Source organism: Myiozetetes cayanensis, unplaced genomic scaffold, assembly GCF_022539395.1.
Source record: "Myiozetetes cayanensis isolate MyiCay16 unplaced genomic scaffold, myiCay2020 scf21, whole genome shotgun sequence".
NCBI classification, from domain to species: domain Eukaryota; kingdom Metazoa; phylum Chordata; class Aves; order Passeriformes; family Tyrannidae; genus Myiozetetes; species Myiozetetes cayanensis.
The window spans coordinates 8,546,530-8,574,057 of NW_026087423.1; the positions used below are offsets into that span (position 1 = coordinate 8,546,530).

The 27,528-nt window shown below is 45.5% G+C and overlaps 1 protein-coding gene across 1 annotated transcript in view; it reads left to right on the forward strand.

Annotated features, from left to right (window-relative positions):
- Positions 1–27,528, forward strand: part of KDM2B (lysine demethylase 2B) — a 108,810-nt gene that overhangs the window by 8,399 nt on the left and 72,883 nt on the right. The window contains 4 exon segments of the mRNA XM_050318176.1: positions 2,055–2,101; positions 17,498–17,542; positions 17,545–17,675; positions 20,177–20,283. Of these exon segments, the coding sequence (XP_050174133.1) occupies positions 2,055–2,101; positions 17,498–17,542; positions 17,545–17,675; positions 20,177–20,283 (330 nt within the window).

A 27,528-nucleotide genomic window follows, 5' to 3' on the forward strand; every position in this document is an offset into this window, starting at 1 on the left:
TCTTGCATCATTGCTGTCCTGGGTTTATGTGCAGAAAAACCAACCAACCAACACTGAGTGAGTGGTACAGGACTGGTGATATCCAAGAAAACAATATTTGTGGGTTTTTTCCTATCCTAACGCTGTAGCAAACCAGCCCTGATTGTATAAGAGTGAGTGTACAGGATTGTATGGGAGCTGTGTGGTGGGGCTGGAGCTGAAGAAGTACAGTCACCTACGGCAGCACAACGAGTTGGAATTAAAGCTGGACCTCCCAGGGCAACCCAAATACAAAATGGGTTCCTGTACTTGAAACCTGCTGTTTTCAAGCCTGAAATTATTCTGTGTTCTCCTTCTTTATTGTGTCACACAACCTGAGAGTGCAGAGAAAAAACCCCAAGGATTTGCCAGGTGTACTCTCCAAAGAGCTAAACGTGCAATTCCATTGCCAGGGAGGGTTGTATCCTTCCAGTCTGAGTAATGCTTATTGTCAGCTGCTGCTGCAGCCCTTAGAAAGGCTGGAATTGCTCGTATCCATCGGGGTTAGGATTGTTCTCTATCTTGGTGGTTGATTTTCATTTTGATTTATAGGAATGTGAAAAGCTTACCCATCTAATTGTTCTGCATTTCTGACATCAAATACAGGCAAGCTGTGCATTTGCAGGCAAACCTGGCATATTCTTGTCACCCACAAATAGTTCCTCCTTCCCCTCCTTCTGACTTTCTAGTGCTTGGAAAAAAAGATGGGCTCTGAGTGAACCCTGAAGGTCAGTAGATTCAGGCTGTTTCATTCCGGAGAGGGAGTGAATTCCAAAGCTGTGGGGCCCTCACAGCTAAATGCAAAGATGTGAGGGTTGGCAGAGAACTAACAAAAGATATTGTCCAGCCTCTGCATCCCACCAGAGGAAGGTGATAAGGGTAAAAGAAAGTGGACCAGCAGAATTTGGCAAGTGGTTCTCAAGATACGTGCATGCCAACAAATGCATTTTTTAACTTTGCCTATTAGTGTTTTCTTAATAGTAAAAATTATTGCTCTGAACGTTTGCCCATGGGCTGGATCGCTCTGATTTCTAACTAAATTGTGTCAGAAGTCCAGAAATAAGTTGTTTATCTTCAACCTGGGGCAGTACAAGAGGGGCAGAGCACTGAGCTGGCAGGTCCCACTGGGCTGCTTTTCATTCCAATTCCTTAGTCAGCTTTTGTGCAATGTGCAGTGTGAAATATTGTCAGTAAGATGAAGTCAATCAGCTTTAAACCCCCACTACTGTTTTTGTTTTCTTTTTCTATCCAGTCTATGTGCTGCAGAATTTTAGTCTCTCTTTTACACACAGAACATGCTCACTTGCTATACCAGGCTACTGTCTAATTACATTAAACCCTAAAACATTGCCTGTGTTAGGAGTGATCCTATAAATGCATCAACATCCCAGAACCAATTATGCTACCATTTAATTTAGCTCTGAATTAGCCCAAATTGAATTGAACAATTTCCCAACCCACCAAGTACAGCCAGGTTGTCTTCTGCCAGACAGGGAGGTTGGAATAGTCAGTAACACAAAGGGGCTTTAATTCATCCTTTTTTTTATGTTTTATTTCCAAGCAACAAATCCAACCTGTGATGGTGTGACTGTGCACAGATTGTTTTACTGCTCTATCCCTCAGTTTGGCAAGTGTGATGTTCACCTTGGGGAGTACACAGGAGGCACCACCAGTTGCAAACCCCCAGGAGTTACTTAGAACAAGCCACAAAGATTTAGGATTTTATTGAAATCACCCCCAATCCCTTCCCTCCCTTCCCCTCCCCTCCCACTCTACTGCTGATAAGAAGTGCTCGGAAAAGACACCTCTTTTCTTTCATTGTGAATAGAGAAACTGTTGTACACTTGTCAAGGCAAAGATGTCCTGTGTGTCTTTAGAACTTGCACTGTCCACACTTCAGAGAGGCCTTGCTTGATTCTACCTCCTGCACTCGGGACAAAGAGCACTCTACATTTATTTCTCTTTTATTATGGTAACCAAAGTGTACACATACTTATCTTGACAGTATTTAACGTTGCCTTCTTTGCTAATTACAGAATGCCTGACCCGGATTTCACTGTCAGAGATGTGAAGCTATTAGTGGGTAAGTTATTTTGAATGCACTGGATTAGCTCTTTACAGAACAGAATTGCTTTGAAATACTTGTCCAGTTGTGTTTGTAGACATTTGTGGTAACTCTCAGAATCTCGGAGAAGGCAATGGAGAAGCAATTTGTAAATTAAAAAGGCTGGGAGAACCCTAATTAGTAGTTGTGCTGACCAGACTCCGATCTCATGCTGGATAATTGGCCATTTGGAAGGGAGGGAATGCTTTTGCCCTTAACAGGTGTTCTACACACACTTTTGTGATCCTGGAAAGCAGCAGCTCTATTGATCGAGTTCCTTTTTTTTTTTTTTTTTTTAATCTGTTGTAGAGCATCTGTTTGTGAAAGGTGAGATTGGAGCTGTATCACCTCTTGCCTGTGCTCTCCCCACAGTATTTATCAGTGTCAGGCCAGGTCAGGGCTTTGAGGGAAGGTTGTGAAGAGAGGCTGAGCACAAAGCCTTGCAAACTGCCTGGCTTTTGATAAGACACAAACCAGAGAAGTGGTGACTGTCATCATCAAATGTTTCCTAGCAATCTTTGCAAAGTAAATGTTTTTTAACTCTAAGAAAAGCTACATTTTGAGTAGGAGATTATACTGTGTGTTTCTTTGAAATCTGCTTTTATTGCAGATGGGTGTGTTATTTATTGTTATCTGAAATTGTTGCTGAACAGTGATCCTGCTGTCCATGGAACAAGCTGGGTGTTGGTTGCATTGGCTGCAGTCCTTCATGAAGATTTTAACTGCATTCCTGCTAGTTAGAATTTACTGGGTTTATTTACCTGTGCTGTGGCAGGAATTAATCTTTCAAATTAGCTCAAATGCTGCGTTCTGAAAGACCGATTTTTAAAGAAATTATGCTTTGAGTTTAATGATCAATAGGAACATCAGGTCTGGAAAAGATGTAGCTAAGAAAAACAAAGGAGAGGAACTTGTGCCTCATTTCTGCTCACTTGAGGTTATCAGTGAGAGAAGGGGTTATCTCTGATAACCTTCCTTCACAAACAGAACTCAGCAATGTTGTTTAATTTATGACCATTTATAAATTCAGGAAAAAAGCCCCGAACCTCTGGCAGAAGATACTGGGGAAGCGGTGTGGGAAGTGATATTTGGTAACATTTCTCTTGGTCACTCTGAGTATTTGAAGTCCTAAATGTTGTGGATTTCCTAAATACCTGCCTGTGACATTTGTAGGTACAGAATCTCTCTCTTTGCTGCAGAGGAGCCTCATGCAGAAACCTTGTAATCACCTGGACCTGTTTGCAGTTTTCTGTGAATTTGTTCCATGGCTGATAAACTCCATTTCTGTCTCTGAAGCTGAAGCTGAGGGTCTGACGTTGAGATGTTTTGGAACAGCGTAGTGTTGCATAACAACATTGTTTTTCCTGTATAACAGTCAAAGTGTGGGAGTTGCATTTCCTCAAGATTGATGTCCTTTGAAGTATTAGGGGGTGGAGATTCCTGTGTACATGGTGAGCAAAGCAGGAGGATATTTATAAATAAAATCACCTTTACGAAACAATGGAGCAGAAATAACATTTGTAATTAACCTGGAGATTGAGTTTAATGTAAAAGTGTGCAGTTCCTCACAGCTGGACCAGCAATCCCTGGATGTGCTCTTGGCCAGACACCACATCATGGGGCTTTTTTTATCATGTTTGGGCAAACTCCCTTTGGAGTCATTGTACTGAGCCCGTGACCTGCTCAAGAACATTGTCACCTGCTCTTTTTGTAATACAGTTGATGACTTTTGGCACCACAGGTGGAAACTTTGGTTCAAAAGATCTAAAATGTTTGGGAAATGGGCTGTAGGTTCTACTGAAAAATCACAGGCAAACTGTTTTTGTGGCTGTGGAATTTGTGCTGGATGGAACGGCCCCGCTGACAGTGAGAGCACACGGGGGCAGTTCCTGTCTCCAGGCCAGGTTTCTAAATTATCTACTAATGACCTCAGGAAGCACCAGAGAGCAATTTTTCTATTGCATATCACTGCTGATGATTTTTTTCTGGTTTTAGGTTAACACATATGTCACACTCACAATCTAATGCTCAAATAAAGCAGATGAAAAGTCTCGTTTTATTAAGATCCCCTCTTGCTGGAGATGTTAATTTGTCATCATCCCTGCACTTTTTTAGCAGACCCCTCTGATATCCTGAACATCCAGGTTTGTGTTTCTGACGTGTGGTATTTTCAAAACTTATTCAGTCCCTTGCTGAACCTGGGAGGGAAGGATGTTTGGGAATGTGAAATGGAATGATCATAACTCTCTGATTCTGATCGTGCGTGGGAGTCGACAGAGAGAGAACATGGCTTGAAAAATGTTGTGTTCTCTGGAAACTTGTTGGGTTTTTAAGTGCTCATCATTGTAGCGTGCTGGTGCTATTTAAGCCTATCATTTGTTCTCTCTTCTCCTCTGAATCAGGGGAAACACATTAGTTATAGAGCACTTTAAAGACATGATGCTGGGTTTTTCCAAAGCACATAAATTCCATGGGAGGTTACTGAGTCTTTGGTCTGTGAAATCTTACTTTCTATGTCTAACATGACGGTTGTACCACCTCCAGAGTGGAGCACCTGTAAGTCACAGGGAAATAACAACAAGCTTTTAAATCTCCCTTTGAAAACTCTGGTCTGTGGCAATAATAAGGAGCCAAAAAAGAGATGGGTTTTTTGATCTTTGTTTGTGTTTACTTGAGCTTAGATGTCTTTTTTTTTAGTGCTTTGTCAGACTCCCAAAGAAATGTTGCCGTTGCTTTATGGATTTTTTAAATTTTCCTTGTTTAAGAAATGCAGCTACCAGCTGTAATTTAGTGTGGTGATGTTCATGACCCCCTGTTTCTGATTCCACCTTAGTGTGCCTGAGTGTGCACCCATGTGTGTGTGGAACACTCTTCCCTACAGCACCTTTAGAGCCATCCCTTTAAACTGCACAGTTGGGATAATGGTTATAACCAGACTCCCACCTCCACTCCAATGATATCCTGGATGCTCTTTAAAACCTGAGACAATGCATTAATTTCAGCAGTTGGAAATTGTCTGATCTCTGGAAATGGCTGTGAGCCAAGAATACAAATGGAGAAGTGGAGAGGAATTCCTGGCCTGCTTAGGAACTTGAGACAACTCTTGAAAGAAGTAAAGCTCTGTTGTAATTTAATAACTCTTAAGCTTTGTCATCTCCTTGCGTAAGGTAGATTTGACCGCCAGCTCTGAAGGGCAGAGTGTCACTGTCATCTCTTCATAAGCTGATTTAAAATTTGATTGAGGGTCGTTGGCCCTCTTAAAGTGTCCTTAAACATCTGCCACATCTGCACTAAAAGTTTGGTGTTATTTCTGCAGGGGTGTCGTACCTGGGTGAGTGTTTTGTGCCCACTGCTCTGCAGAACAAGTGAAGTGACTTGCCCAGGGCAAGGGAGAAAAGTGACTGCCTTGCTCAGCAGGCTGCTGACAACCAGGGCTCCCACGGTCCCTGTGCATCATCTCCAGCCTTTGCCACTCCTGAACTCAAGGACCAAATGCAATCATTTGCTTCGGTCTTTGATGTCAGAAAGCCAAAGCTTCAGTTTTGTCATTTGTTTGATTTCTTTCTTTATATTATCCTTCATGGACATCACACAATCTGAAGTCGTAGTAGTACTACAAAACACTGAGTAGTTTTGGGAGCTGTGAACCATGTAAAGGAGAAAGAAAGAGGGAGCACACGTGGATACGTGCCTCAGTCTGGCAGTCTGAGCTCCTTTCTCTTTCTTTGATTACTTTTTTTATGTTTGTTTTTTTTTTAGTAGGTTGCCTGGGTTGGCACTGATTGAATTTAGAAGCATATCTGCTTTTGTGGCATCTGCGGTGCCTGTGACTGGTCTGCACTGCCTTTGTCTCCCTGGGTCATCACAGTCTGCCCAGTGCAGTCCCTGCACAACCAGTGTCTCTCTCTAAACAGTAATGGCCAGTCTGGATGTATTTGCTTTTATTTTTAACTTCTAGCTGACCTCTCTTCAATTTGCTTGCAACAGGCTGCCAGTCTGTGGCTGTTGGCCAGTTTTTGCACTCATACCCAAATAAACTAAATAATCCACTAAACAAATCAAAGTGGTGCTGCTGGGTCTGTGATGTGCTTCACCTCCTCCCTCTCTGGGCTGGTGTAGCTTTGTGTGCCAGGGTAGGTATTTATTGGACATCCCCACACAGTGGAACTTGCAATCCCAGCCAGTGGCAAAAGGGGAGATTTCAAACATGCTGAGGATTGTAAGAAAGAAAAGAGACTTTGGGTTATTGTGATCCCTGGGCTGAAGAGGTTAAAGTTGTGACCACAGCGGTCACTTCTGTAGGATCAGCAGCATTGTCCTATGGAATTCACCGTGCCCAGCCAGGCATTGTATCAGTGGGAACAGTGCAAGTACAGGACTTAGACTATTCATGGGGTGGTCGAACAACTGACATCAACTCACTGATTGATTTTATTTAACCAACTCACTAAGGGTTTATTTATAGAATTCAAAAAATAAGTGTAGGAGCAGTGAGGAATGTATCATCTGTCATGGAATTTGCCATTATAATCTGATGCTGCAGACTGGACTGGGCCATGATGCTTACATGGGTGGGAAGTGATTGGTTCCCTTCATTTAGTTGCTGTGTTCACAAACTGTGTTGAAAGGCTTTGGTGTTCCTTGTACAAAGAATCCAAGTGAAGTTGAAAGCAGCAAAGCTTTTAATTGTGCTAAAATGTGTGCATTGAGGTATGGCAGTAAAAAGCAGACACCACCAAGCTCCAGTAACTGTTGCAGAGAGCAACTTCATCTGGCACAAGAAGACGATGCACAAGATGGGACCTGATAGATCATTTCAATATTTGATTTCTGAGATTCTGTCAAATCTTTAAAGACCTGGCAGCAGGCTTTGATCTCCAAGACAAAGGGTGAAAGGAAAACCCAGGCTCTACATATCCTGTTGCTTTCTTTGGTGGGAGTAGCTGAGGAGATACCCAATTATTGCTGGTTTGCCTTTTTGTTAGAAACACCACAAGAACAGGAGCTGAGCCAGAAATTTCAGTTGCAAATTGAGTGTTTAAAGAAATACGTGTGAAGGTCTGTGCCTCAGCTCTGAGTTTATAATCACGGTGTCAGTGGAGAAAGATAATAGAATAAATTACATCATTAAATCCCAGACATTTTCAAGGGAAAAGTCCCATAAATAGTGGGGGTTGGCCCTGCAAGTGCAGGTCAGCCTTCCCTCGTGCTGCTGACATGTTCTGGGGGAGATGCTGTGTGTGCTCTTACACATCTGCTCATGGTTTATTCACTAAGTGAATAAGCGATTAAGGACTTCATCATAGTGCACTGAAGTGAACAGCTGAACTTCCTTTAACTGCAGTGGGTGAAATCAGAGCTGCAGATGAGTATTTCCCTGGCTGCTCAGGTTTTTTCACAGGGGAGAGCCCCGAGGAAGCTTTGTGAAGTTTGGTGTCGCAACATTTTGCTCGTTCCAGGAGCAGCGGCAATTGCACAGTGTAACGGTGCACAGTAAATAATGTGACCTTCTTTTCCCATATGGAAACCAGGATGACAGGAGAAATGATCTGCCCCAGGTGCAACAGACAGAATTTGGGGAGTCTCAGTTTCCAGTTTTCCTGTAAAGTGTAAATGATGTAGGGAATGTGGTGAGCTGTGGCCTCTTCTGTGCAGGGACTGCAGTGGGGAGGAACAAGTTCCCTGCCTGGTTAATGTAAGGCTGATGTAAATAATTTAAATTCAGCTGGGACAGAAAGGATTACTGCCCATCAAGGGTACCTAACAGCTATAAGCTGTGTGGGGCTCTGCATCTTTCATCCAGCCATTTTTGTTCTGTTAAATACATACACTGCTGTAGTGCCCAGCAATTCCAGGTAAAATGAGAATAAAAGTGCCAGGCACTCTACAGAAATGCAAGAACCACCCTAAACCATGCTTCTGCAAGTAGGTGATATTGAAAGGGGAACGGAAAGAGATGCAAAGTTTGTAGATAATGATTAGTCTGGGTTTATAAAATGTGGTTCACCTATCTGTTAAAAGCTGTGCACACATTTATAGATGTATACATATATACAGATGGATAAATTTCATTCAGTACTGGATCAAGAGTCATAAGTGGTGTCTCCAAGGAAGAGCAAGTCGTGGTGGTGGTGACTGCAGGTCAGGTGGGTAAAGGCAGGAGGGAGGGCAGAGACTGTGTAAAACACTCCTTTGGCATTAGCATACATTTCTTCTGGTGTGCCAGCACAATGGTCCCCAAGCTGGCTGTGCAAATGCTCAGCTTTTTTTAGTAGCTACTCAAAAACTCTGAAAGCAAAGCAGAGAAGTGTCCCTGAGTAGCTGCTTTCTAGTGATTTTTTTTTTTTTTTGGTTCATTCCTCCTGCGTGTTTGCTGCCCCTCTCAAATTGATCTGTTCTGAAAATTGTATCATGGTTGAATTCACATCCAACTACAAAGCAAGTCGAGAGGCTCGTAGTGTGGTCTGTGGGCAAGTAGGGGAAATTTTGTCTTAATCAATGTACAGTTCTCCATCCTGTGAAAGAAAATTAGCCATGTAGATACAAAAGAAGGACAAAGCAGCCACACACTGCAGCTCAGAAAACTTTCCATCATTTCTGCTGAATAGGGACCCAGTGTGGCTTTTTCTATAGAGCAACGCTCCATTTGTTTCAAGGAAGTTGTGAAATTGGAGAAGGAGAGGAGTTAGGAGGGAGCTCATTAGAGAGCCTCTGTTGTAAGGAGCACTTCCCAAAATTAAAGTGGCTGCTCAAAGGAAGTGCAAAAGTCTGCCCCCAGACTTGCATGTAAGTCGTGATTAAGATGTATGGTCCTCCCCCGGTGTGGGGATTTGTCCTGTGAATGGCAGTGCCACGTTGGGGAGAGCAGAAGAGCTGAGTCAGGAGTCATTAAGCTGCTGTGTCTCCAGGAGCCTTGTGTGGAGGGATAAGGAGGAAGCAGTGAGGGCTGTGCTCTGTTCCTAGTGCCCAAATAATGCATTTTTTCAAGACACAGTGGACCAGGCTCTTCTAGGGGAGAGGAGTCTCATGGGAGGGGAGGCACTTGGATGAAATATTTCCGTTCCCTGTAAGATTTTTGCTTATTTCTCATGGGGGTTTTGTGCCCCACGGTGTGATCTGTGCCTGGCCTGCTTTTTGGATTCTGCTTTTGCTCTCTGGGTTCTGCTTTTTTCATTTTTGTGTAAATGGGACTGTTGGAATATTAACCAAAACTGAGTTAATGAAACATCCTCATTGTTCTTGTGCTTGGGAAGGCCAATGTCTGTGTAGTTTCATAAGGAACAACTTGTGAACACATTCTTCAGGCTGTGAGGATTCAGACTGAGGGTATCTCAGCCTCTGGACCCTGCAGGTCACCCCCTAAATTCCTCAAGGGACTCAGATCCACAGGAGGTACATCTCTCCAATAGCTGAGAGGAGCAGGGGATCCAGGAGCACTTGGAAGGCAGGAGATAAGGGTGACTCCTTGCAGGAGGAGGCTGAACTTGGATGTACCTCACAAGGGACTGTGAAATAATTGCATGTCACTGCTATTCCCATTGATCTGAGGATACAAACCCAAACCCTGTGCTTTAAGGGAGCTGAGTTATGTACCTGCCTACAGACTTTTTCAAGGGGAAAAATGAAGAGTCAGAAAGCAGCTTATGTCAGGGCCCAGTGATTTGTCTCAGATGTTACACAGCAACACGTGTCTGAGATCCAGTCCATACCAACAGATTGTTCCTCCACCATATTGTTTTGTGACTAAAACTTGTTTTAAAAACTCCCACTACTTTTTAAAAAACACTTTGTTTTTAGAATCAAGTTCCAAATGTCCTCACAGTCATGCTGCTGGGACTGTCAACGTGCTTCATGCTCTGAATGGGGAAATCTGCAAAGTCAGACCTCGACTAAAATCAGCAGACAAATATTACCACTGAAAACGATAATTTCCCAGTGCCTGTAAGGTCAGATGGAGTCAAACCAATGGTCTGTCAGCAGAGGAGTTCATGTGTACTGGTGGTGTGAGCTGGCCAGGCTTCTAGCTGCTGCACTGATTTTCAAATTTGAGCACTACAAAGAGGAAACATCTGAAAAATAAAATAAAATAATTTAAAAAAATAAAATATGCTGATTTATAGAAGTGATAGATTGCAGTTCTGTCCAGCAGGTTCCTCTTTCCCAGGTACAGCACCGAAGATTTATTGGCTCATCCTTTTGTTTTTGTCCTTTCTTCCTTTCTTTTCCCTTGAGCGACCTCTCCTGTTTTCCTGTCTCCCTCTCTCTTTGATGAGGCTGTTCTACTGTACAGAACTCATTTTACTCCCTAATCCCATAGCAGCTTGTGAGGAAGTACAGATAAATCCTTCCAGACCTGAGCAAGTGCTGTTAGGATAGGATACTCGTGCTGATCATGAATCAGTAAAGATAGAGGGGTGAACACACTTTGCTTTAAGCAGAACGGGTAGGACTTGACAGGTGGGTTTTTGTTTGGTTATTGTGGGATCTGTCCCTTCTTTTGGGACACCAGCAGTCCTGTCTGTCAGTCAGACAAGGTAATGTCATGTCTGACCTGCTCCACCTTTGCTCAGGGCTCGGAAGAATTACAAAGCTGCACTGTGTTCTCTCCTGGGCAGAATTAAAATTAGTGACTAGACTTCAGGGTTTCTGAATGGATTTTTTTTTCAAGTTAAGGTTCCATTACTAATTTTCCTCCTGAGTCTGAGGGCTCTGCCTAATTTGTTGAAAATTGAGGCTGTTTGTAGCAGCTCTGGAGGAAGCCTTTGGGACATTGGCATCCAGTGGTGTTAAGGTGGAGCAGCCAGTGCACCTTAAAGTGGAAATCTCTTGTCTAATAACGTACTGTGTTGCAGACTTTCCGAAGATGTCGCTTCTTTTAACACTCACCGAGTTTGTACCTCTTAAATAGCTGATTGTGGAAGAAGAAAAGCTCCAGTCTGTGGTAGCTGGAGGGGGCTGGGGCTGTGGTTGGTGTCACTGTGGGATTTCCCACAGCGCTGGTGCTGCTGCACATCCTTCCCCTGAAGTTTGTGGAGCTGTGCTGGGAAGAGGCAGGGAGCCGACCCTGCTTAAAAACATTATTTAAGCCTCATTGGTTTCTTGACTATTGGTGAACAGTTTGTATCATGAAACCAGGACCTGGGGCAGACAGAGGTTAAAACTTACCCAGTGTTCCTGAGAGACTGGAAATAGAAACTTCTCCCTCTAATTCCAGTTCTGGGCTCTGGTGCCAGACCATCTTTTTGTCATCTAAACTGGCATTTGGTTTTTGCTGTTGCTGCCTATTAAGTGCCCAGGGATAGTGTCTGTGTTCCCTGTGCTGCCCATTGCATCCAACAACTTGCTTTTTTTGCCATAGCAATTAAGCAAGTCTGAATTGATGTCCTGCTCCTTCTCTTCCTTCTCTCCCCACTTCTGGCATTGCTCTCCCATCCCTTGCATTTATGCTGGCAATGAGGTGGTTCAGAAAGTTGAACTGGCAGAAAACTCATCCTCCCTCACAGAGAGGGGGAGGAATATATATATATATTTATTATTTTTATATTTCTTTAATGTTTCGCTCTCAGCACTAACCATCTCAGCACTTCCATCTCCGTCACGAGTTTCCTCTGGGGCTCTGTGCACCAGAAGTGCCTGGTGAGTGAGCCTTGAGCCATGATTAGGGCTTCTGTGCAATAAAGGTATTTGATGCTCCCTCTTTATGCCTTTTTTTTTTTGCTCTTAGAAGTAAAAATGAAATGTTATAACACTCGCCTATGTTTAGCATGTCCGCTGACTTGCCATTTTGGAAGTAGAACCAGTTCTATTTTTAGAGCTCAGCTTCCTGTTTGAGCTCTCTTTAAGTTTGTCCTTTGCACAGTCAAACTCTTTAAAAAAGTCTTAGTTAAACTGGGACAGTTTTGCTAAAAACAGTCATGTTCATGTCCGGATATAAACAGCAATAAACCCCCTCTGAATGAACGTTACAATGAAAATACAACCTCTCAAAAGAACGTTGTTTCCGTGATGTCAGAACATGAAAGTGAGATTGAACTGATGTGTTATGTGGTCACGGGCCCCCCCAGAGCCTCTGTCTACAGGTGGATTTAAAGATGAATTGCCCATATGGGAAAATTAAGCAGAACAGATATTTTAGAATAACTGTTCTTGTGCAATAACCATCCTCTGCTTTAGCCCACCCAAACTAGAAACGAGCTGTCTTATTCTGGAGGAATAGCACCCAAAATCCTAAATATTTTATGGTAGTTGTTATGCTTTAGTGTTATAATTTACCTTAGTCCAAAATGACCTTCAAGTTTAGGGCTTTTGCCTAAAAATATATATTAATATCAGCATGTTTTGGACCTGGGAACTTTGGAATCATCTCAGGCATCTTCCCAGGCATCCCCTGGATGGAGAGGAGTGCTCCAGCCCTGGGAGCTGGGCTCTGTCCCCCTTGCCAGGTGCCCCAGGCACAGCCAAGCTCTTCTTCCCACCGTTTGATGTTGCTGGTGGGACAGAAACAGGCAAGTATGGCTTGAAAGTACGGTGTCAGTGAGGCCATAAAAAACTAAACTGGCCTTTCCTTGTGGGGTGTGGTGCTGCCAGAGGCACTCTCCTAAAAATAAAAGGAGAATGGATTGCACTGATCCAATCAATGCTCCTTTGTACTTGTGTTTGGGAAAATTAAGAACTCAGCCATTGCCAGATTAACAGGTCGCTTGACAAAATCGTTTAATTCCTGTAGGATTCTCAGGATGCAAAGATGGTCTTAATAGTGTAGAATACAAAGACACCAAAAATGTTTTAAACATGAAATTATTTCATTTTTATTAACGGCTCCTAACACGGGTTATTGCACTTTGGCAGCTTTGTACCAAATGACAGAACTGCAGAGGGGAAGGTACCGGTAGTTTTCCGTCTCCATAAGGAGGAGATTCTCTGAACCCACTGAGAAGGCTCCTGCTGGAAAGACCTGGCCGAGGGGGAAAGAAGGAAAGGCTCAGAGCACTGCAGAGCAGGGGGGATGCCTTGGGGATCCTTGTTTTCCTGCTGGACCAGGCTGTGCTGGGTGAGGTGTGGGGAGAGCTGTGAGCCATGTCCGAGCTGGGCTCCTTTCCCTTTGTTCTTCTGTGCCCTCTGGTGGCACTGGGAGCGATGGGATCGGGTTGTGTCTCTTAAGCTGTTCTAACCCTGGCTCTGAAATGCAGGGAATGTCGGGAATAGCTCCACTTGAGCAAGGACTTTCTGCTTGGATTCACATCCCTCCCAGTTAGCAGGGGATATCATAATAGTCTCCTGTGGGTAAGCAGGAGAATACACGCTTTCCATCTCCGGGAGCTCCGGGGGGATTAACTGGGATGCAAGTTAAAGCTTTAGTCTTTAGGTACAATTAACCCACTAGTGAAGCAAGCAGATTTTCTGAGGCTCTGCCAAAAATCCTGCTTTATAAACCAAGGAATTTTTTTTCCTAGTAAGAAGCATAAAGATTAGAAAGGAGCAGTCCCTTGGCATTTGGGGTTGGTTTCTGGTTGTTGATGCTATACTGTACCTTGAGCACAGACCTCGGTTCAGTCACAAAGGGTTAAAATAATTCCCCAAGGTAGCTTTATCCTCTTAATGGACAGGCTTGGTAATCATTCTTACAGAAAGGACATTTCCTCTTTCCTCTGCCGTGGGGGAGTTGCACCTTTTCCTGCCGGTGCTGTGCTGGAGGAGAGACCACAGCCTAGAAAACACTGGTGTCATTTGCAGCTCTGATTCACACCTTCTGTGCATTTCTCATATTCCACTGCGTGGTTCATGTTTGCTTTGCTTCCACTGCTCCTAATATCCATGCTAAATCCACCTCAGGACAAGGATGGGCTAGTCTGGCAGCTGGGATAACCTGAAGCTGTTTGAGGTCAGGGCAGGGGAAGGCAGTGCTTCACCTGGTTAGAAACGGGAAATGGCAGCTGTTGTGCCCCAGAGGAGATGATGAATGTCCCAGCATTTCCCATTCACTGATCCCTCTCTGGCAAATTGTTACAATATTCCATAGGTGAAGGAGAGTGTGGGTGCAAACTCTGCAGGGGAGATCATCAAGAGTTTTGCGGAATGATTTGGGAGCTGGAGCCCAACACTCCTGGAGTCTCTGGGGTGGGATGGGCAACTGTGATTTGTGGAAGTGTTTGCTGGTGCAGGGAAGGTGCCTGTGTAACCTGCATTCATGAAGCAGAGTTCTGTCTCTGATGAGGGAACAAGGTTTGCCTCAATGTTGTTCTTGAGGTATTTTTACCAAGAAGCCTGGAACAGAAAGGAGCAAATCTCTGAACCAAACCAACTTGGCCAGGATGGGCAGTGGCAGGCAGGGACTCTGCACAGGTTGTTTTCCCCCAAGGTGTTCATTTCTATGTAAAAAGTTAATGATATTGCAGCATATAGGAATGTTGAACAATTCAATCTATTAGGATCTTCACAGCATCTTGGTCACTAGGCCTCCAAATAAAGGGAACAGATACTATATATGCTTTTCTCCCCTTTAATTTTAATATGGATTTTACTAATACATGGTCTAGAGTTACTTGGTATGTTTTTAAGGTTTTAAGTGAAGCACAGCTCTTCCTGGTGGATTTTACATTCCTAGATCTTACATCCCTGCAGCTGATTCTTCCCTCTCCTCCTTGCTGTCGTCTGTTCCCCTTGTCAAAGATGGCACTAGCTTGTTTCTTAGTTACTGTCTTTGTGATCCTTTGGGAATCCTGTGCTCCATGAGCAAGCAGCTGTAGAGGAAGATGCTTCCTTAGGCTGTAAAATCCCTTCCAGTGTACCCCAGCATCACCACTTTGCCTCTGAGTCACATCCTCTGCCAGAGAGGAAGCCTTGCCTCTAAATCCCATACTGTGGGATTATGTTGGAACTCACACCAAGCTGCTTGGGAAAAACATGCAGGGAAGGCCAAGGGTGAGGTGATGCAGGGTGCACATGGTCAGCAGGAGGAGGTGCTCTCTGCCAGCGAGGGATACACGTGCCTGTTAATCCATGTGCAGCTGAAATCAGGGATAGGATTGGTACCAGGGCAAGAGGCTGCCAGGGTCGCTGAGATCCTGCTGGGACCTGGAGGGCTGCACCAGGCCTCAGTGAGCGGGGTCCCTTCTCAGAGGGACAGGCTTAGAGGATACCTAAGAACTGTTAAAGAGAAATGGTAAAATGTGCGTTGGAGCTGTTCAGAAATCCGGCCTGACCTCAGATCTCTCAGCCTGCCACCGCTTTTTGGAGCCTCTGTGTGCTTCTTTCCCTTGCTCTGGGTGATATTTTTTAACCTTGTCCCAGGAACAGGGGATAGAAGAAAGAGCTGAGTCTTTTTAGGCCAGAAGAGATAAAGCTGGCAGGAAGCCAGAGCCGCTCTGCAGTGGGCAGTGAACACCAGGCTGTGAACCTGTAATTATACATCTCAAATTTTGTGAGCAGTACTCCAGGAATCGTTATGTATGGGCTTGTGGCTTAAGAGAAAAACATCCCCTCAAATTACTCTTTAATTTGGAAGTCAAGAGGCTGTCAATTCAAATCTTAAGCTCTTCTGCCTGTAATTGATAATCGTGTACATTTAACAAACCTGCTGTTGAACTGGGCCTCATACTCTTAATTCATCAGGTAACTGCTGATTTTTCTTTGGGAAAGGATAATTGAGAGGCTGTACAAGGTCGCTTCCTGCAAAGCTGAGATCAAACCTAGACTATAATATGGCAGATCCCAGGCTCTGCCACACAGCCCTTCAAATTCAATTTTTCAGTATCTGTGTCCTTAACCCCTCTGGGCTGGAGCCATTCCTTTGATCCCCAGGCTCTGGAAGCAGAGATGAGGATGGCTTTTATTCAGGGCATGTTCTGCAGGACTTCACCCCAGTTGCTCACCTGTGGAGTTGAAAACAAGACCATTCCCTTAGAGAGTCAAGTTAACCCTTAAAGAAACAACAAAACCGAACCAAATCTACCAGCCAACCAACTAAAAAAACACCCAACCCAAAACTAGATTTCACATGTGCTGTTTCAAACGTGCAAATGCCAATTTTAAGGGTTCTTGTGCTTTTTGACACATAACTAAACTCTCCCCATCCTGCCTCAAGGTGGCAACACTCCGTACAGTCCCGAGCCCAGCCTAAGGATGGGATCCTGTTCCCTGGCCTTGGAGTGAGGAGTTTGATGGGCTGGAGGGACTATTGCAGATTTACACTGTATACATTTTTATCTTTGATTTCAGAGCTTTATGGTCCCGAGTTCCTCTGCAGAACCATTATCACATCTGTCACTGTCACTGCTAGCAGGGGCTAAGGAGGGTTTTAGAGGAACAAGGCAATCCAGGCTATCACTCTTGCTGAAATACTGCTCCCAAGCCCACGATAGGCCAGGTGCTGTAATTATTAATAATTCCCTCTGATGGTGCCTATCAGCCTCCATTTTGTTTTAATGCAATTTATTTCGAGTCATTTCTTCGGCGGTGAAAATGGGTTTGGAGTGATTTTTTGGAAACGTTGCAAATTTGTTTGCTGGAATCCTTCTCTCCTGGAAATGAGACATGTCTCTCATGGGCTCCCGTCCGCTCACACGCAAATGAACTGCTAATTAGGATGATGAAATTGCTGGGAGAGGTGAAACCTTCCAGTTGGCCGAAGAGAAGATTGTGGATTAATCTGTGTAAAGCTGAAGGCTCGACTAAAACTGCTGTTCAACATTCTGGTGCTAATGAGACTTGTATGTCTGCCACTTGAGGAGCTGAAAGTATGTCCTGTAGTTTTTGTTGAGACATCCAAAGTGGGGGCTCACTCCTCTGTGGCATTTAGTGCTTTCATCTCCACTGGTGGGGACTGGAATTGGGAATATTCAGCAATCTGTATAAGGTGTTCAGTAATTTACAGTATCCAGTGATGCAAGGCAGTTTGCTCTTTATAGATAATTTTGGTACATGAGTAAAAGCATCTTGAGAGACATATGGATATTTAGAAAATTGCAGTATGATTTGGAGAGCTATTTGTCTTGCCTGCCCCCTGCTACCATATTATATCACTTCTTCATAATTTTTAATGTACTTCTGCTCATGTCAATTCGTGTAAAGGAGCAAACTGCTCTCTCCATCTTTGAGAAGCAAAGAGACACCAGGTGACCTGTTCGGTGTCACACTGGGGGAAAAGTCCACTTCCAAGTTAGTTCCTTGCTCGATGTGCTTGCTCAGGACCTGTGCAGGGGCTCATACTGGTCTCTCGTGCTCTAATACCAGTTTCCCTGCAGCTACTGAAAATTTATACATATATATATATAAAAATATACATATATATAATATACATATATATGGGTGTGTATATATGCATATCTATAAAAACAAAACCCAGGCAGCTGTTCTGAGGCTCCTCTGTGTTCGCAGGAAGCCGCAGGATCGTGGATGTGATGGATGTGAACACGCAGAGGGGGTTGAGATGAGCATGTCCCAGTTCGTGAGGTACTACGAGACCCCAGAGGCCCAGCGGGAGAAGCTCTACAACGTCATCAGCCTGGAGTTCAGCCACACCAAGCTGGAGAACATTGTCAAGCGCCCCAACGTGGTAAGGGATGCTCTGTGATGGGGGCTGCTTTCAGCTTCTCCCCAGAAATAAGCCGTGGAGTGGTTTATTTCATCACCAAGGTGATGTGAAGTGCCTGGAACTCCTGTCCCTTTAGTGTCAGGAGCTCGTTTTTAGCCAAGTAGAACGCTGGGCTCCTTGACAGTGGAACTTAATTTAATGGAATTAGGTACCTGATGAGCTGTTAATCATGCAATTTGCACAGATACACAGTTCCTCTCAAGGTATTTAGGGGAAATTCCATCCAAAATTAAGTACCTATCTATTGTTTTTCCTCCTCTTTAAGGAAGCTTAAACTATCAGGAAGCTTGAGTTCATTATTTATGAACCCTCCTACTAACTAAGAAATGTTCAGAGGGCTCCAAAGGGAAAAAGTTGAAAACACCATTATAAAATGTAGAAATCCAGACATAATTAAATCAGCATAATCACTGCTATGTCAGAATTGGCAGTAAAGGGGGTAGATTTGTCCATAGTTTTTAAAGGTAGAAGACTCCTGTGATTTTATTACCAATAGAGTCACTGGCAGTGAAACTGTGCCCTTATTGGTAAAGATGGTTTCATATATCCCTGAAATGTAGCCATGTGTAGGTGAGGGGTAGAGCATCGATTCAGTCACACACAGGGATGGAGGAAATGGCACTGGGGGTTTCCAGGTGTCCATCAGGACACTCAGCAGAGAGTCTGGGCATCAGTGCTGGCTGATCAGGGAACAGAGGGACCCCTCAAAGCACAACACTGCTGGGTGCCCTATGATGTTTTATTTTCAGACACTTTTCTCCTGATTTTTAAGTCCTTTTCTAGTTACAACAGCAGCTTTTTTTTTGCTGAGGACATCTCTTGCCTATGCAGGCAATATAAACACCACACTGCTGCCTGAACAGATCAAAAACAGGTGGCAGCTCTAACTGCTGATTTGTCAAAGTAATTCTTAACTTTTGTATTCTGTTACACACAGATCACAGATTGAATATTAAACACATATTTAGATGTTTATTCAGATTTTTGCTGTTGTTCACTCCCATGGGACAAGAAGAGAGGGTGTTAGGGAAGTCCAGCACATAAAGTCAGCTCCTAGTTGAATGCTGTATTTGTCTAAGTGGTTCTCTTGAATTCTGCACAGCTCTTTGAGCCCACTTAAGGCAGAAACACTTGATTCAGGTTCCCTGTTGTGTAAACTCTGGGTTGCAATATCCAGATGTGGGAATTATTTCAGAATCAGGGCAGTAACCATCAGTTTTGTTTTCACATACAGTTGTGGTATTCATGGAATGGGACCTGTTTCTCCTGGCTACATGATCTTACTCCTCTTCTCAAAGTACCTTGTGTTATCAGCAGTCCCTGGTGCAGAAGGAGAGAAAGGGCTCAGCCCCAGAGTGCAGGAATTACATGTGTTAATTGCCCTATTGTGAAAATCCTCAGGGAATAGGAACAGTTGAGTTGACTCACACAAATAACATTTTTGGGTAGGCCTTCAAACAGAATTAGCAGTCAGGAGGCTAAAGGTCTGAATTGGATCTCTCTGGTCTTGCTGCACACAGTCAGGGGACAGCTCTGTCACCAAGGCCTAGGACAGGTCTTGAGTCCTGTCTGACCCCAGACTGGAGGTTCAGTCCCACACGAGGCGTTTCTGAGCCACGCTGTGGCTGAGCACAAGCACTGCAGCCTGCCAAGGGCTTCCCAAGGCGCCTGGTGTTTTCCCCTGTTTTGAAACCTGGCACATGTGACCCCCTTGCATAACCAGCAGGGAGTGTTACAGATATGTAGCACAGGCTCCATCACAAACAGAGCGAGGAGTGAGTCACAGGCTTGTCCTTGCTGTGGCTGTGATGGACACATTGCTGTCTGTGCTCCCACCCAGCTGTGCTTCCATGGCCCTGAGCTACATTTGCTTTCCAGCTCTTCCTCATCTTGCAGGATGTTTCCAATTGCTTGGCTTCACTGTTTTCTCCTGCCCACACTCCCTAAAAGTTTGGCTTTTGAACAAAAACTTCTCGAACAAGAACTTCTTTGGGTCAATTTTATACCCCAGCAGAAGGATGAAGGAGTTCACAGTAGGAGTTCATATAATTACTCAAACCAGAATTTGGCCAGAACAAGGGTGTTAATGTTCCTTGCAATGTAAGGTGTTGGGATACTATAATCTCTTTTATGTTTGCATTTTAAAGTTTATAAATGCAATTCCTAGGCTGTTGGCTACAACAGTGCATTTGCATACAGACAGAATAGGAGAGAAGGTGCTCACAGGTGCCTGTGGGACAGAATTTGCACCCAGGTAAATTGACTGCAAATCTCTCCTTCCTCTGGGTTGCAAAGGGCTGAGTTGTGGTGATGAAGCAAGTTGGGTGCATGGGACTTCTGCTTAACAGCAAGGCTCTCCCTGTCTGTGAGCATCTGCTGCTGTCATGGCAGGAGTTTTAGCCAGCAGGAGTATGTCCTACTACATGTGCAGTAACTAACAGCTGATTCTGGTGGGCTTTCAGGTGGACTTGGTCGACTGGGTGGATAATATGTGGCCACAGCATTTGAAGGAGAGACAGACGGATGCTACCAATGCTATTTCAGAGATGAAGTACCCCAAAGTGAAAAAGTAAGTCTATTTAAGTCTTCAAAAAAAGTCTTGAAGTCTTCAAAAATCTTTGCCCTTGACTGCCTTGATTAATTCCTTTTACAGTCTTTAACCAAATCTCTTTGAAAAGTGCATTTTTGTTGTTCAGTTTTGAGCAACTCGGTTTTGAAAATGGCAGACTGACCTTAAATAGTGAATTCTCTGAAAGTGCTGCCCAAAGAAATCACTTCACAGGATGCAGAGATGTCACACAGTTGTTGGCTGGGCTCAGATCCTTCCCAGGTCCTAAGCCACTAATGGCTGAGAAGTTATTAGCTGAGAGATGTTTTATGAAATGAACTTGATGACTGTTTTCAATCAGGTGTGTGACTCCCCAGAAACTCTGCCACTGCTCTTCATGACAGTTTACTTTTCTGTTGATTTTTTTCAACAGCAAGATCAGATATTGGACTGACTGCACAGGCTTTGTCTCATTTCAGAGGACCCACTCAGGGCCTGTTTGAGACCAAAAATGAGCAGTGTGTCCTGATTCTGCCTATCTCAGTTCCAGCTTTTGGGCAAGCATAACCTCACCTCACTCTTTCTTCTGTTTGAGTGTCTTTCTTGAAACTTTTCATATGATGATTGGAAAAAGGAATTATTTGGGGGCCTCAAAATGTGCACTGTAAACTCCATAGGAGTTAGTGCAGCTGAGACAGGGGTTCCTGTTGATGATGTAATGACCTGTATGGCTGATGAACTGCAGGTAATCCTGGAAGCCCTTCACTGCTGTTTCTGGTTTAGAGGCATTTTCTATTGGCCAGACAAATGCTGGCAGCATCCCAGGCTCTGCTGTTGAACCGACCTCTGGTGTTCTGAAAATTGCTCAGGACTCTTTCCAAACTGCAAAATACACTAGTAGTAACAGATACAAAGGAGTGTGCAGTCAGCAAGTGATACACAGCATTTACTCCTGTTCTATGAAAATAAACATTCTGGAAGGTAAAGGTCTCCACAACAGAAGACATTGTGGGAAGCCTCCTCCTACAATATGGTCCAGTGCCTGGTCCAATGCTCAGCACCTCTGATTTCATTGGAAGCTAAAGATACTCCATTATTTTGAAAGGATCAAACTGCTTGTTAGGGTAACTAGATATGGATTGGAGTGCCCCGTTTCACATGTGCATTTGGAAATGTCCTCAGTGACTTGCCTGAGGTCACAAAATAAACAAAGTGGCAGAGCAGCACTTGCTTCCCAAGTGGTTAGTCAGCTAAACAACTTTATTTATAATCTGCTAGAGCTAAGAAACTGAATCGTGATTCAGGGCTTCAGGACTCATGGATTGTACAAGGTAAGAAGTAAAGAAAAAAATACCTTTCCTAGAGCAGGCACACTCTGGATGCTGAGAAAGATGGAGCAAGTAAACAAAGCAAGGCAGAAGTGGTTTAAAGGATAAAGTAGCAACATGACTAACAGAATTTAGCAGAAAAAGCAGAGTATGTGCTTGCAGTTCACTGCTTGCATCATGAAATGCCAGATGGTAGGTTTCAAAGAGATTTTAGAGATGTAGCAATTCAACAGATTTTGATGTGGAGTTTTTCCCGTGTGTGGAGGGTGGCCTGGGAGAGAGGAAGGAGGTGCCTGATGAAGAAGCAGACACGGAGCCACTGAGGCTGCTGTCACTGGCAAAGGGAAGGTGGAGGTTGACAGCTTGATAAACTGGTAGCTGTGATAGGTACAGGAAAGCTAAACAGTGAAGGATTGTGAGCACTTGAAATGTGACAATAGAGTTTGATGTGGGAAAAGGAGTTACCAGGCGTGAGTGCTAAAGGCGAGGGTGATGCAGCTGGAGTGATGAGGATGTTGCTAGTGAGCACCATCTCACATAAAGACTAGAGAAGGATGATTTATAGCACTGTTGGCACAAACCCCTCATCAGTCTGAAGAAGCCACAAAGATAAAACCAGTAACAAACAGTGATAGTCTGGGAGCACAACAGAAGCTGTACCACATCAGGACAAAGATCTGTGGCTCTCAGTAACCTGTCTGCTCTTGGGTGCTGGCATTGATGCCCTGGGAGGAGTGTAAGAACAGTGTGAGCATAAAATGATGTCACCCCTAAAAATTACCTTCTGAGCTTCCACTGTCTGCAGGTCAGGCAGGGGCCGTCCTGAGGTGGACGTGGTTTCTGTGTGCTTGGTGACTCTCAAGAGATTTCTCTTACATGAACTTGTCCAGTTTAAAGGTGAACTCCTCGATATCAGCTTCCTCCATCTTTGGGAATTCAGATTGGCCCTTTCCTGTAGAGATACCGGTCCCAGCTATTGCTGTGAGTACCCGCAGGATACAAGCTGCTATTAAGGAGATCACGTTCAGTTGTGGAGCTGCCACTTGTTCCACGCTGCCCATCCTTTTATGTGAACTGTCAGTATCCTTATGCTTTATTAATGAGTGTTGTTGCTCGGGAATGGGATGGTTCCATTTCACTCTTGCTCTCCGCATTCCCACAATGCCGCGAGTTCGCAGCGTGCCATCCCCACCATTAACGTGTTCCCTACAAACACAAAGCACTCCAGCGAGAGCGCTGCGGTTTCGCAGACACAGATGGCACTACCAGACACAAATGTCTGTCTTGGCTCCTGCACGTCGAGTTCCGTGCTGGGAGTGAAGTTAGAGAACGCTCCATCTGCTGCGCTGCCTCGGTTACCAGGAGCCCTGTGTGCGCTGGAGACCGCCCTGCCTTCCACTTGGACCCGCACCATTAACTTTCAAAAAAAACACCTCTGGGTAACGAGGTTATCTCTTCTGTCTGTAGGTAAGTGACTGCTTACCTCGCAGGAGCCTGAATTAAGTGGAAAAGCAGTTTATGTCAAAAAAACTTTCCAAGTGCTACCTCACAAGCAGTAAGGCAACGTGAGAAATGAAGGGGATGGCTTGCTGAGGCGGGAGTGTGGCAAACTTCAAACTGGTATAAGCTGGCACTGCCCCTGCAATAACAGTCCCCTGCCCACACCGTCCCATCCTTGTTGCTAAAACACATCATGCAGCTGCAGAGCAAACTGGACTGGGGACTGCTCTGGCTGAAAACTGGCTCAGATATACACAAAAATTGGTTAGTTTTCAGGCCACCCAAACCACCACATGGCTGCATAAATGCTTATGCCAACAGAAGGGCAGTGCAGAGGTGTGAAAACAACATAGTAGTGGGATCACTCCGCCAGGTGACACCGGGTGAGCAGAGCGAGCAGCTCACTGCTGCCAAGAAAACCTGTTCCTTCCTCCCCTCTCTCACATTCTGGGGTGCAAGTTGCTGAGAAAAGCCTTGCAGACACGGGACTCTGGATGAGAGTGGGAACATGCCATGTAACCAGGAGCCGAGGCAGCGGGAAAAGGCAGTGCTGTTGTAACATCAGCTTTTAGGTGCAGAAGCTTGTGTAGCACCATAACCATTCTCAGGTAGCTCAAAACAAGGTCAGATTTAGTTTTCTGTTTAAATTCACCCAGGACTGAAGCAATCTGGATACAACTGAACCCAAACCCACCAAAAAAAAAAAAAAGTACTAGTTTGATTTTTTGTTTATCAAAAGAAATAGCCCTGCTGAAATTATTATCCTCTTTGTTAGGTTTTGTGTTTGTAGCCTTGCAAGATTATTTGCAATACAGTGGCAGTGAAAATAGCTACAGCACAGGACTTGATGGCTGTAAAAACAGTAACAGGCACTTCTAAGAACCTGATGTTTGTGCCAGGGAATGAATGAAAGTGAAAGCTTTTGTCACTACAACATGCTTTTTGCCTTCAAAATTCTTATTATTACTTGAAATATCTAAGCACTTTTATAATAGGTCTTTATATTGCTGCTGTCCTTCAACTGAGGATGGTGTATCTTGTGTGAAACATCTACCTGTTCTCAGAAGGATGCTGCTGCTCAGTTAGCATGTCCTCAGCCCTATTTTCCCTCTCCCAGGCTGTTATTCAGCCACCCATTCCTTTCTATTCATTCCTTTACTGAGCAGGGATGGATTTAAACAGATGCTAAAATGCTCTGCTGAGCTGTGGTCTAATTAGAAGCTGAGGGTGTGCCTCTGGAGACAGCGATTGCCATTTGAATCCAGGGAGCTCACAGGTCCCCCAACACTCTGGTTTATGCTTGTGAGAGACTGGTGTGCACTTTGTATGTCATTTGTGAACTGCTTTTGATACAAAACTGCTCTATAAGTACAGTTCAGTGCAAAAAATCAGACCAACAAGTGCGAGTTCTCATTAAGACTTTCCGAGCTCGCAAAATATATAAAATGTGATGTCTTCACATCATTGCATTAGTCTCAAATCCTCCTTTGTGTAGAGACTGGAGGACTTGCAGCACCACACATGTAACTCAAATAAGCACCAGTGTCTGTGTGTGAGTTTGTGGTGACCCTGGATCTGAACAGCCACCTACCCTGGTAGTCAGTGCCAAAATCTGGGGGCTGGAGGTCAGTCTGGCCCTGTGAGCCCACCCCACACACTCTTGGTGTCCCACCTGTGCTGGGACCGGGCAAGGGCGGGACGAGGCAAGTGTTGTCAGGTACTTCGGCCCCGGTGTGGTCTCTCAGTGTGATTTGCAGTCGCTTCACAAACTCCTCGGTGCATGGCAGAAAACAAACTTCTCTTATCTCGGGTGTTGTTTCTGTGTGACTGGTCGGATCGTAACCCCCTCGGGGCAGGGGCTGGGCCTTTCATGTGCGTTTGAAGTGCCCGGTGCGCGCACGGGGTGTGGTGATCACGGTGAGGGGCGGAGGGGGGTGTTTTCCCCCGGGCGGGGAGCGCTGGGTATCGCTGCCCGGGAGGGCACGGCACGGGTCCCAGGGGCCTTCCACGGGCAGGGCCGGCCCGGCGGCCACGGGTGGGTGCTTGGGGGGCCTCTGTGAGGGGGGAGCTGGGGTTCTTCATCCCTGACGGGTGAGCCGGGGGGCTCGTCGCTGAAGGAGATGCTGGGGCTCGTCCCCGCTGGGGTGCATCCCAGAGGAGAAGCCGGGTTCATCCCCGAGGAGATGCTGGGGCTCCTCCCCGCGGGAGCAGCCGGGGCTCATCGCAAAGAAGCCGGGTTCATCCCTGAGGAGCAGCCTGGCCCTCCTGGCAGCGGCGGGGCCGGGTTTCTCCCCGGTGAGCCGGGGGTGTGGGGGCGGCAGCCGGGCCGGTGCCTCCCGGGTGACAATGGTTTCTTTTGTCTTGCGGCGCAATTTGTGGCTTCCAGTTGCAGGGCCCCAGTGTGGGAGCGCTGTCGGTGCGGGCCGAGGCGCCCCGAGGTAGCTTTTGTTCCTGCCGTCTCCTTCCAGCTCCTGCTCCCAGGCCCGGGAGAAGGGGCCCCGCGGTGCCGGGATGCTGCCGGGGCCGCCCTCCTCCCACGGCCGGGAGCGTCTCTCCCGCGCGGGGATGGGGAGCCAGGCCCGCGCCTTTCCCCGCGCTGGCACTTGCAGTTGGCTCATGGGTCTGTGGTATTCGGTTTCAGGCTCAGGGATTTCAACCAGCCGGCGCTGCTCCTGGGAGGAAGGAAGAGTGAGCTATACTTTTCTCATTGGCCCGAACAAAAAACAGAAGCCTCTGCTGGGGTTTGGGAGTGGTTTATGGGCTGAGCTCAGTGGCAGGGGAGCCCTCGCAATGCCAGAGGGAATAGAGCCGTATGGTGCGCGGTGCCTATTGCGGGAGAGAAGGAGCTGAGCTCAGGGTAATGCTGCTGCCTGTGCGTCCGCTCGCGTCTCCCCGAGCCCATGTGCATGATCGCTGCCCGCCCTGCCCGGCCGTGCCTTCGCATCCCGGCGCGGCTCTCGCTGTCTTTGTTTCTCTGTTTGCTTGCGGGTTTGTAGCGATGCGTGGCGAGTGCATTGTGGGTTTGCCTGGGAGTGTGGTCTCTGCGCTGGCTTATGGAGCGGTGTCTGTGTTGTTTCTGTGTTCCCAGCTCGCTGTGTTTGCTTAGTGGTTTAGCTTCATTTGTATCATCTCCCTCTCTCTCTCTCTTTTTTTTTTTTTCCCTGATCTCTGTGTTTGTTCTTCCCCGTGAGTTTGCAGGTTACTCCATATTTCTTCGCATCATTGCTCTAACAAATTTCCCCAGATGTTTGGTTTTGGTTTTTTTTTTTGGGGGGGGGGGCGAGGGGGAAAGTTCTCCATTTCCCCGCACCACAAATCCTTCCTTCAGAATAACAATACATTAAATCAAACAAATTCAGCCTTGTGGAGAGCATAAACCAAACTCTTCAGTGGGGAAGGGAAGCTCCCCCACAACAGATTACAAGCAGCTGCATGTTTTAAAACCCTGACTGAGGCTGTGCAGGGAGATAAAGTGGAGTGGGCAGGGATTGGATGTGGTAGCAGTTGTGAAAATATTAAAGTTGGGGCATCTTTTGCATCGCCTGTGTTTTCAGGGTGTAACTCTGGTCAGGTTGTATCCCCATGCCCGATGTGGGATTGCCTTCCTGTACCCACTGTACCTGCTTGGCCCAGAGCTCTGCGACCACAGCACGCAGTGGGATGTAGTTCCTAGATTTCTTTCAACATGGATGCTGTGTTATGGCTTTTTTTTTTCTTTCCCCTTTTTTTTTTTTTAAATCGTTTTTATGGAGAACCCGAAAAAGTTGAGTGGTTCCCCCCAAATCAGCAGCTGCTGGTGATGAGGAGCCGCTGGCCGAGGCTGGAGCAGAGCGGTGTCTGAGATTAGCTGTGGCATGGAGCTGTGCTGGGACCATGTGACTGCGGTGTACATTGGAAGAGGAAGCTGTAGAGGTCAATGCAAAGGCATTGTGCCAGACTCTGGCAACCAGGGGAGTGCTGGATGGCGGAAGATCCTCCCGCAGGCTCCTGAGCCGCCCGGGAGCTGCTGGGCTGGGACAAAAGCAGGCCCGGGGAGATTAACAGCAGAATCAAGGCATGGCTCGTGTGTGGATGGAAGGAAAAACTGGTTTATTTTCCAAAGGCTTTGTAGGTTTTTCTTAATCACCATATGTGGCTCTTTTCACTAAAACCATCTTTAATGGAATGGTGATTGTGTTTAGAGGAGTTTCAAGAAAACAGAGGGAAAATGGGGGAAAACATGGGCAAGAAAGAGTTGCGTGTTCACACTTATACCTGCCTTGGTGTTTTCTCACAAAACTAAATTTCAAGCGCTTTGATTTGATGAGATTCAATCCTGTTATTTCCTCTCTGAACACAAGCAGATTGACTGCTTCAGGTTTAGATTGTTGACTGCTGAGGAATAACTAAAACCAGCTAATGCTCAGGCCACGTTTGCTCTTTCAGAATATCTTAATTC